The sequence below is a fragment of the Ascaphus truei genome, chromosome 5 (genome assembly GCF_040206685.1).
Source record: "Ascaphus truei isolate aAscTru1 chromosome 5, aAscTru1.hap1, whole genome shotgun sequence".
Lineage (NCBI taxonomy): Eukaryota > Metazoa > Chordata > Amphibia > Anura > Ascaphidae > Ascaphus > Ascaphus truei.
This window is the reverse complement of record NC_134487.1, coordinates 25,338,340-25,350,018: the sequence shown is the minus strand read 5'-3', so window position 1 is coordinate 25,350,018 and position 11,679 is coordinate 25,338,340. Positions and strand designations below refer to the sequence as shown.

General features: G+C 45.2%; 1 protein-coding gene across 1 annotated transcript in view; it reads right to left on the bottom strand.

Annotated features, from left to right (window-relative positions):
* Positions 1-11,324, bottom strand: part of PRPF18 (pre-mRNA processing factor 18) — a 32,915-nt gene extending 21,591 nt beyond the window's left edge. Inside the window, exons 1-3 of the mRNA XM_075599517.1 lie at positions 11,150-11,324; positions 10,551-10,628; positions 6,600-6,704 (exon numbers count right to left, since the gene is read on the bottom strand). Coding sequence (XP_075455632.1) covers positions 6,600-6,704; positions 10,551-10,628; positions 11,150-11,215 — 249 coding nt within the window. The 5' untranslated portion in view covers positions 11,216-11,324. The remainder of the gene's footprint in view (positions 1-6,599; positions 6,705-10,550; positions 10,629-11,149) is intronic.
* Between the last annotated feature and the right edge of the window lie 355 nt (positions 11,325-11,679).

The following is an 11,679-nucleotide window of genomic DNA, read 5'->3' as shown; positions in this document are numbered from 1 at the left end:
CAGTCAGCCCTAAGGTCTGACATAAAGGCGCCCTTGATGGAAACGTAACAATACCTGGAAGAAACGCTGCCAAGAGCAACAATTGCAGCCTTAATTACACGTCTGTAAAGATCCCGTCCCACAGAGCAATATATACCGGAGCAATAAAATGGAATCAGACATGTAACACCTTCTCTAACATATTTAACAGTTGTTTCATAATTTGACAGGTTTTTTTTTTAGTTTATTTTTTTTTAAATTGAAGCCTGAAAGTAAGTGTGAAAAATACATTAATAAACAAGAATACGCCGGTCATTGGTATCTGTGAGTCAGCAAATAGGTCTTTACCTCAAGTTAAAAAGAGAGATGATAGGAGGGGGAAATAATGGTATGCTGGGTATATTATTCCCTATGGTGGTGTTACATGCATTGAGACACTGCAAAAGCCATCGTTCATGGTCTCGATGTGAGCAATGCCCATCTTGGGTATGACCAAACTCAGGGGTGCTCAACGCCAGTCCTCAAGACTCCTTAACAGGTCAGGTTCTCAGGCTATCAAAGACTGAGCCACTGCTTCAGCCACCTATGCTGAAGCTGGGCTATTCTTTTGAAACCTAACCTGTTGGGGGGGGGGGGAGGGTCTGGAGGATTGGAGTTGAACACCCCATACCTAACGTAACGTTAAGACCTCTTGCTGCCCGTTACCGTTAACGCAGTGCTCTTCATGGAGCTTTGTGGATGTGGGTGTACATGAGGTCAGCATCTAACTTGAAGAGTGGAGTAAGAACCCTACATTAACAGGAGGGCCTTCCCATGCATGGCCGGCTCCTAGAGCCGCTGAAGGGGCTGCCTCGCCCAGCCGGCAAACAGCAGCAAGTTCCACTTCTCATTCATGTCACTGACTTGCTCGGAAGGATTCCAATACTCTGATAGTGAACGCATTTGTTTCCCGTTAAAATGACAAAATGTCTAATATTATCAGATACTTATTTTGCATAACTTATCTAAGGATGGCATCATAATTACGTTCAATAAAAGAAAAATGGCAATTAAAAAAAAGGGTGCCATTCCCCCTGCATGAGATGTTCTTCTTTATAATAATGGAATACTGTACAGTAGATGGTGTTCTCACACCCCACACATTATTAAAACGGTGTATTTTTTTCCCCACAAATAAAAGTGCTCACGACCATTATTAATATGGTTAAATCCAGATTAGTGACATTAGTGCAGTGTTTTTCCACCAGGGTTCCTAGGAGGCATTTTCGTTTTCCCGAGCATGCCTAAAGGGTGCCCTGAAATTTTCAGGTCATTTGAAAATTGAACCAAAAGAACAATTTACAATACATCTGATCTCAGACGCACTATAAGGCCGCGTCCATGTTTAGTGCTTGCGGGCGGAGGCGCGCTTCCGCTCGGCACTGAGCCCCTACAGCCGCAATGAGAGCAGCTTTAGTAGGGGCTCGCCTACGCTTCCGCACGCTTGCCGGAGCGCATGGCCGGTCACGTGAGCGGTTCGCCCAATGAGGGCGAAACAGCTCTGTGACGTCACTGGCCCGCCCGCCGACACGCCCACGGACGGCGCGCTGTCTAAGGCCAGGGAAAGCACCCGCTGGGGTTGGGGTTCCTTAGCAAAAAAAAAAAAAAAAGGATTTAAGAAGAAGATTTAGATTTTTGCTGATAAGATCCTTTGTAGTCTGCATGGAAAATAGCTCGGTGCTGCCTGGAGGAGTAAGTGAGAATGAACAGAAAGTGTTACCACGTGAACACTTCTGCAGGCTTTGGGCCGTTAAAAAAACAAAAAAACAGACAATCTGCTGTAAAGGGCGCTGTATTGCGCTCACTGCCAGAACAGGTCATACCGAGGGTAACTGCACCTTTCAGAAATTGTCTGTAGACACAAAGTCTTATTACAACACAGGTTAGGTAAAGATCATAAAAATACCCTAAAGAATTGTGTTGCAGTATAAGCATTGAAAGTTTCATTATTTTAATTACATTTTTATAGGATGGAAATCACTTGCATTTAAAACCATGTGATTTTTCACTGCCCTTAACGGACTTTAGTGCTAGAGACTACGCATTTAAAAAAAGGTTAACGTGTTACACGTGTGCAAATGACCTTACATGTACAGTTGCCCAAGATTTCTTATGTGACACGGATTGATACTCTGGTTTTGGGAAATCCTGCAATTTATTAAAAACTGGAGGAGTCATTCGCCAGAAAGGCTGAGAACTCACCCGGCTGACACGAGACCACAATGTTATTCTTGGAGAACTCCTGCTAACTCCATCGCAGAACCACAGTCAATGCAAATGTATAAATTGGGTTGAACGTGCCAAGTTTAATCCCTAAAGGCAACACTGTGGGTTCACACAGAGATTGATCTGCAATGAAAATGATAAGGCAGCGTACCCACTTCATACTTCCAAAGGATCAAATGTCTGACCATCTTTAGACATTGTGCTGGCCAAGGAAAGAGAGAGAGAAAGAGAGAGAGATAAAGAGAGAGAGAGAAAGAGAGAAAGAGAGAGAGAGAGAGAGAGAGAGAGAGAGAGAGAAAGAGAGAGAGAGAAAGAGAGAGAGAGAAAGGAGAAAAAAGAGAGAGAGAAAGAAAGAAAGGAAAAAAAGAGAAAGAGAGAAGAAAAAAAAAAGGAGAAAGACAAAGGCTGAGCTCAGACAGGCTGCTACACTACCACGCATCCTTGCTGGGCGATGTGTGCTCATCCCCAGCAGACTGAATGACGCAATTGGAGGCGGGACTTTAATAAAAGAAACAAAGTCTGTGTGTTTGTGATTGGCTGGCAAAGTACACGTGACACGGCTGGCAAAGTACACGCGACACGGCTGCCGCTTGAATTTACTTCAGTTGTTTCCTTCAAGTGCAGCCGCGTCAACGCTGCACTGCGCCGCCGGGGGTCGTTCCCAGTTTGAAAACTCCCACAGAACAAACCGAAAGTGTGACGCGCGCGCGCCGCATAACATCCTGTCTGATCGAAGCCAGAGAGAAAGACAGGCCCTCATTCTCCATTACTGTAACCTCCTGCTGTCCGGCCTTCCTGCCTCTCCCCTGCCTCCCCTACAATCTATCCTAAACGCCGCTGCCAGAATCACTCTACTCTGTCCTAAATCTGTCTCTGTGTCTCCCCTGCTGAAATCCCTCTCCTGGCTTCCTATCAAATCCCGTATTACACACTCAATTCTCCTCCTCACGTTTAAAGCTTTACACTCCTCTTCCCCTCCTTGCATCTCAGCCCTAATTTCGGCAGAAAGACAAAAAGGAGAGAGAGTTTGTTCAGCATCAAAAATCGAGATTAAACTGCTTGCCGAAAGGATATTGGAAATCTGACGAGCTCGGTATTATATGCAGATTCACGCAAATATTTACGTGAGATTTATAGAACATATGGTTTGTAAAGTTCTCTAAATATACCACACTATATCTTCTCTCTCCTATGTCAGGAGTGGCCAACTCCAGTCCTCAAGGGCCACCAACAGGTCAGGTTTTCAGTATGTCCCTGCTTCAGCAAAGGCGGCTCAATCACAATGACAGTCACCTGTGCTAAAGCATGGAAATCCTGAAAACCTGACCTGTTGGTGGCCCTTGAGGACTGAAAGTGGCCACTCCTGTCCTATGTGCAGTGAGTGGCGCGTTCTGCAATCTTGGAATATGTGGGACTTCACATGGCCAGATTGGAGGGTATGATACAGGAAGCTGGACTAAAAGTAAGTGATATATACATACTGGACATTACTGCAGCACATCCTTTTTCATTCACTTCCAATATACAGATAACATACATCAAGTATATTTTGAGATCTGTATTTCACTATTTAATTATTTAAAAAAAAAACAAAAACAAAAAACTATGCGATTATACTTTTCACATTTATTTCTATAATTTAGTATTTTCATTAATTTACAGAATTTTTTTTTTTTTTTGAGGGTAGCACTAGACATTATTTTTTATTTTGTATTTGTTCCATACTACCAGTGACTGGGCTGCCACAAGACGTGGGATTTAATAGGCAAGGATGCTTCATTTCCGTTTACTGATTTTAACCAAATCCCTTTCCTCAGAACTGGACTCGACAGACTAACTGAGCCACCTGTGCTGAAGCTGGGATATCCTGAAAGCCTGACCTGTTGGGGGGGGGGGGGGCGGCTTGAAGACTGGAGTTGAGCACATTAGTCTGTCATTTCTGGGTGAGGATAGGTTCTAGACTATGTCAAGGGGAATCCTTTTGGATATTTGGGTTGGGTACTTTGGAACTCAATGGCCTAAATCTGGGGTGCTCAACTCTAGCCCACAAGCCCCCCCCCCCCCCAACAGGTCAGGTTTACAGGATATCCCAGCTTAAGCACAGCTGGCTCAATCAAAAGCTCAAAGACTGAGACTGATGGAACCACCTGTGCTGAAGCTGGGATATCCTGGAAACCTGACCTGTTGGGGGGTGGGGGTGCTTGAGAACTGGAGTTGATTATAAATGAATGTTTAGAAACTAGCACTCTGATGATATGTTCACTATTAACTTTTCTGTATACTATACAATTGTGGGTTCGGTCCACCAGCAAAACACAAATTATTTACATCTATTTATAGTTGATAAATCATATATACGATACACACAAGTGTTGTTTAACTGGTTGTTCTTAATTTAACAAATTGTATTTCTTTGTGTTGTGTATTGATCGGTTATCAACCCGCTCATTACAGATATTGGGGAATATGCCACTTGGCAACAGTTTTGACTCCGTTTGTGGCATTGCAAGCAACGAGATACCAATCCAGCACGTGGTCCGCACGCCTCGTTATTCCCCGATAGAGGCGAGATGAAATGCGTTGGGCAGGGTTTCCCTGGCCTTCGTTCGCGCGCCGTCCGGGGGCGTGTCTATGAGCAGGCCAGTGATGTCACAGAGCTGGTTCGTCCTCATTGGCGAACCGCTCACGTGACTGGCCGAAAAATCAGTTTTGACTGATTTCACGCGCATCACGCGCGCTACATAGACGCGATCACTGCCTTTAGGCGTCAGCGCAGTCTACCCTTCTATTGACACAGCCCAATACACTACTGGCGCCAAGTAGGAGGAGGAATTACTTGTTGCCGAAAGGGTCGGTAGGAAAATCATAGATCGAGATGCTATTAAACACACACAAGTCGCAGAACTGAGACTACAAGTTAGAAACCTCTGCGTGTGGAGCTCTGATACTCTCCTGTGTACCCACTGGGGAGGTGACCTCTGGAGATCCAGACTCAATGCTATCTTGTGTTCTATTCTTGCGAGTGCATATTCACCTAGACTTATATTAAAAACGTGTCACTTTTTTACACTATGGAGCGGGCGCTTCTTGTACTTTATTTTTAGATCTTTCAACGGGATGTGGTATATCCATAAAAGAAGCTGCCGGAGACTCCATCGCTTATTGGGGCAGAACTTCCCTATGCAATCACTTTAAAGGAGGACTATACCATGTAAAGCATCATTGCAGGTTGCATTATTTCTTTTTTGGTTTAATATAGGCAGCATTTGAGGACCATTAAGGAAAAGTAGTTTCCCAAGCTGCCGATCAATCCGTACTGCGGTGATCGATCGGCAAAGATCAGGCTCACTGGGTTCACATTATGGATGACTTTGAATATATCCTGCAGTCAGTGGAACACAACAATTACAATATAACTTTACATTACTACAGGCAACAAATTGTCTATTGTTAAAGCTTTCAGCTCAGGCACCGTCTCCTGCAGGGAACACTACAAGAGATCTGTTTGAGAGAATTCCTTGCCAAAGCTTGTGCACTGCTGGGGGAGAGGACGGGGCTCAAAAAGAGGTGTACCAGAGCCTGCTATAGCAGCCAGAGGATGCTCAGTACATTAATGCACTACAGAACTGAGGTATGGGGTGGGGAAGTAAACACACAACAACAAACCTATATAACACACATACTTTATTTTGTGTTTAGACTTTCAATTTACAAAATTTCTGCCATAATTTTGCTATATTGTCACCTTGTTATTGGGTACATCATGCACGATCATTCATACTTCTTGCAATACACAACATTTACTATGTAAATGTTTTCCTCCTTACATGGTTAACACACACACACACACACACACACACACACACACACACACACACACACACACACACACACTTTGTTAGCACTTTTTATACATTACAGACACTACTTTACCTGTAACAACAATTTTTACACCCAAGTATGTGATGGGAACATCAAAGCACCTGCGCAAATATTTTTAGACAGGGGGGGGGGGGGGGGGGGGAGAATCAACCCCAGTCCTCAAGACCACCCAAAAAGGTCAGGTTTTAAGGATATACCAGCTTCAGCATAGGTGGCTCAATCAAAGACTGAATGAAAAGACTGAAAGACCTGTGCTGAAGCAGGAACCGATTGAGCCACCTGTACTGGAGCAGGGACCGATTGAGCTGCCTTTGCTGAAGCAGGAATATCCTGAAATACTGACCTTTTGGGGGGAGGTCTTGAGGTCTGGAGTTGAGACCCCTGTTTTAGACAATCAGCAAGCGCCCCACCCAAAACAGAAACTGGAACACACACACACACACACACACGTCTACTAAGCAAAGAAACCTCACCTCTTGCCTGGATAGAGTCATAGGCAGCTTCTCTTCCGCCAGCTCCAACTCTAGCACAGGATTGCTGGACGACGAAGGCTTCTCTTCCTCCTCTTGTGTGTGTACCTAGTTGCAGCAACACAAATACATAAGAGCACTGTCCCACGACAAGAGCAAGAGGCAAACGCTTTTCATGGGATGCAGGCACGTCCGGATCGGCTATCTTAAAGAGAATGATTTGCAGTGGATATATGCGATTCAGTGGCCGCTACAAAATTTGCAGTTGTAGGACAAAATAATGAAATTTCCCTTTAGTGGTAAAACTCTAGATGGAAAATAAAATAATAAAACATTTGGAGGTTGGAAGCCAGTCTGCTTTCTCTGCAAAACCCAAGCTACACGGTGCAAGCACGCCGAAACTACGCGCTGCAAGCACGGCGAAACTACGCGCTGCAAGCACGGCGAAACTACGCGCTGCAAGCACGCCGAAACTACGCGCTGCAAGCACGCCGAAACTACCCGCTGCAAGCACGCCGAAACTACGCGCTGCAAGCACGCCGAAACTACGCGCTGCAAGCACGCCGAAACTACGCGCTGCAAGCACGTCGAAACTACGCGCTGCAAGCACGCCGAAACTACGCGCTGCAAGCACGCCGAAACTACGCGCTGCAAGCACGCCGAAACTACCCGCTGCAAGCACGCCGAAACTACCCGCTGCAAGCACGCCGAAACTACGCGCTGCAAGCACGCCGAAACTACGCGCTGCAAGCACGCCGAAACTACCCGCTGCAAGCACGCCGAAACTACCCGCTGCAAGCACGCCGAAACTACCCGCTGCAAGCACGCCGAAACCACGCGCTGCAAGCACACCGAAACTACGCGCTGCAAGCACACCTAAACTACGCGCTGCAAGCACGCCAAAACTACGCGGTGCAAGCACACCGAAACTACGCGCTGCAAGCACGCCAAAACTACCCGCTGCAAGCACGCCGAAACTACGCGCTGCAAGCACGCCGAAACTACGCGCTGCAAGCACACAGAAACTACCCGCTGCAAGCACGCCGAAACTACGCGCTGCAAGCACGCCGAAACTACCCGCTGCAAGCATACCAAAACTACCCGCTGCAAGCACACCGAAACTACGCGCTGCAAGCACGCCGAAACTACGCGCTGCAAGCACGCCGAAACTACGCGCTGCAAGCACACCGAAACTACCCGCTGCAAGCACGCCGAAACTACGCGCTGCAAGCACGCCGAAACTACGCGATGCAAGCACGCCGAAACTACGCGCTGCAAGCACGCCGAAACTACGCGCTGCAAGCACGCCGAAACTACCCGATGCAAGCACGTCGAAACTACGCGCTGCAAGCACGCCGAAACTACGCGCTGCAAGCACGCCGAAACTACGCGCTGCAAGCACGCCGAAACTACGCGCTGCAAGCATACCAAAACTACCCGCTGCAAGCACGCCGAAACTACGCGCTGCAAGCATAGCGAAACTACGCGCTGCAAGCATACTGAAATGTATCAGTTGCACTCTGCCATCCATGCTTTCTGCATTGTGCGGATCAGTTTCCAGCTCAATTAGCACAAGACATAACCAACTTACATCCTTCAATGAAGTAGATATTTTTCACCTTGTAATAACCCCATTTTGGAGGCTACCAAAACTAGCTAAAAAAAAACCCACACCGACGAGAAATAATGCGATTAAAACTCTGCAGAGATTCCAGGGCTTGAACAGGATATTTCAATGTCGTTTTCAGGACTTTAAGGCAATTATGTAGTACACAAAGGATTCCTACCCTTCTGGGCATTTGCAGCAAGTATTGTAGCCACACAGCTAGCACAATAATAGCTTAGCAGAAGCAATTTGCTAAAGAGAGCGAGTGTGTGTATTCCTTAAAGAGGCAATCCACGCATGTAATTGTTGTACATTTTGAACAGGTTTGAAGCAGGGGGTCTCCGGAACTGAACCCCATTCATTCCAGCTCCGGGGACCCCCTGCTCCGCAGATACATACCTCTGTAGGGGGTGCTGCTAGCCACCAAGCTAGCAGGGATCACCTGCAGGCCAATAGGAAGCCATGACATCAGGTCCTACTGGCCAGGGACGCAGGAGCTTTAAACTTTGCAGAGATGCAGACCTACAACGGGAGTGATGGTATCTTGGCAAGCAGGGTGGGGGGGATCCCCAGAACTGAAGTTAATGGGGTTCAGTTTCAGAAACTCCCTGCTTCAATCCTATTTTTTGTTTTTTTTTTAAGTTTTAACCATATAGGAAGCAGGGGGTCTTCAGAGCTCCACCGCGTTAATGTCAGCTGCAGGGGTCACCCGGTTCCTGTTTATTTAACAGGAAAGGTTCAGCCGGTACAGTCACTTCCACAGGAAACAAAATGGTGGTCTAACGTCATCTGTTGCAGCTTCCCATTTGCCCTGCATGATGCAGAGGATTTAAACCTTCCAGAACTACCGGCGGCACCTTCTCTGGTAAGTACCTGGAGAACCCAAAGGATATGGCATCGCTTCGAAGCTGCCGCATCAGTAGGAAACTGTGATGTCATCAGCTTCAACTTCCTACTGGCCCGCATAACGTGGGAGATTTAAACTTTGCCGAGATACCAGCAACCCCTTTGGAAGTCTGTATCTCGGGAAGCAGGGGGTCTCCGGAGCTGAAATTAATGGGGTTCAGATTCGGAGACCCCGTGCTTCAAACCTATGTTAAAAGATACGAAAACAAAAAGGAGGCTTGGATTGCTTCTTTTTCAAGACCAATGTATGGCTAAAGCGGACTGCATGCCTTGTCAATAGCACCCAATACATTTACATAAGCATTGGAACGCCTTGGCTAGTGGCATATTGAGATAAGATACGTTTCTCCAGTAGAACGAGAGAAACCGACATCTTCATTACGCAAAAGCACTGCAAAGTCTTGTTTTACCAGTGAGAATACGTTACTTTTGCGGAAACAAAATATGCAATGCACTTGTAAGCACTGGATCTTGAGCAATAAAACAGCACTGCAAGGAAAGTAAAGCAACATTTTCATACGCTCGAACGGTGGTGGCTACTGAACGTGTATTATTTAGAATGGGAGGAGTAATACACTGGTCATTTCACTAGCTTTGCAGTGGATGAGTCCAGTTTAAATCCCAGTACTTCCTTGCGACTCAAGCGTCAACAAGTCAGATTGTAAACTCTAGGGGGCAGCGATCTGTGTCTGCAAGTTGATGTACATTGCAGTTCTATAAAAGAAACATTATCAGCATCAATAAGTTGTTTATGTACATTTTGTTTTCATGTACAATTGTCAACTTGGACTCTCTAGGATACAAAAATCACATGTAAACTGCGGTGTATGAAGGGATTGTCCTATTCAACTTCATGTCCAAAGTTGAGGGAGCAAAAAACATTTAATTTCAGCCATTTTAAAAGGTTCTAAATAAAGAATAAAGTGGAAGAATTCCACTACATTAAAAAGGAGCAGAAATTGCGGCGGGAATTTAGCTGGTATTTCTGCATGAACTTTGCATACAAATTTACATTTTTGGATTAGTACCTACAATGTTTTTGAGTACACAACCAAGGATATTAGGCGCTGCTGGTCAAGCTTTTCTTATAGAACAGATCCAGTGTCCAAGTAAATACGGTCAGGCACCCCAAACCATTACATGCTTCACACCTTAAGCCAAATAATAGCACAAAAAGTGAAGCAGTCACACTCATTTTCAAAACAATTTGACTATAGCAGAAGGATAACGAAAACCTTTTTGAAAATGTGGCTCTAAATAAACCATGCATTTCTTGTCCTCAAACTCATACCTCTCCTGGTGGCTTCTCATTTACAGGCTAATGTACACCACAGATTGAACAAAAGACAAAAAGTTAGTTAAATATATAGAGAATAAAAACAAATACTTTACAAGTGGGGAAAAAAATAAATAAAAAATAAATAAAATACGGAATTCAGTACCTTGAAGCCGCATTTTTCAAAGTATGCCTCCTTTTCTTTTTCGGCGAGTTCACTGCGCTTAAAATATTTTTTATTTTCCTGAAACAGAGAAAAGCAAATTTAATCTGGCGATTACCCGCTCCTGGGGAGTTCGGCTGGTATTTCATGAATAATCTAAAAAGCAGATTCCGCAATTTAAAAATCAATGGCCCGGCCGCAAGGGTTAATATGTAAAACAGATTAAAAAATAATATCACTTGTACCAAACATCTTGTATTTGTATCGTGGGCATTAAAGGTTGCTGCAACGCCGTTATTCTGTCTTTTGAGCTACTGGAGTTTAATGGAGCAATCTATGTAACACAGACATAACCAAGGACTCAAATATTACTTGATTACACAAGACCGAAGTGTGTAGGACATCCCATATCTTGTATACACACTCAAATTAGCACCTTGGCAGTTATCCAACAGGAGTTTTTTTACAATATAGGTTTGAAATTCTTATAGGGGGTGGTATGTGTGTCTGTGTTTGGGGGTGTGTGTCTCTGTCAGTGTGTTGGGGTTGGGGGTGTCTGTGGGGGTTCTGCCTATGGGCTCCAGGCCAGATCTGCTCCTCACCCCAACCAGCTCCTTATCCTCTAGCTGCTTCCTCTTCCGCGCTATTTCAGCCTTCAGAACATCCATGGCCGGACTCACTACACCGCTCACACCACGCAATGCGGCTCCATCATGCCCACGCCACTTCCTGTTTACAGCGCAAAACCTTCCACTAAACTTCAGGACTCATGGAAGAGGACGCTATTTCCTGTTCCTGGAACCACGCTGGTACGCAGGGACTTCCGGCGGAAGAGGGCGCCTGTTCCCATGGTTACAATGTAACGCCATAGCCTTGATGTTAATCCCCCCCTGGCAACAATGGGTTAGAATAGTTTATTCACACCCACCCAGCACTAAATGATACTAATCTGGGTCTTTTGTTGTTGTTCGCTGTATTATTAAACATTGCTTAATGTTACTTTCATGGTATTAATTGTACTATGTTTTAAATGTGTTTTGCCTAATGACATTTTTCTAAAACGTTTTGTTCATTTAAGATGTTCAATGTTTGTTACAAAAAAACAGAAAGGGAAGCGCATTGTATGCTGTGT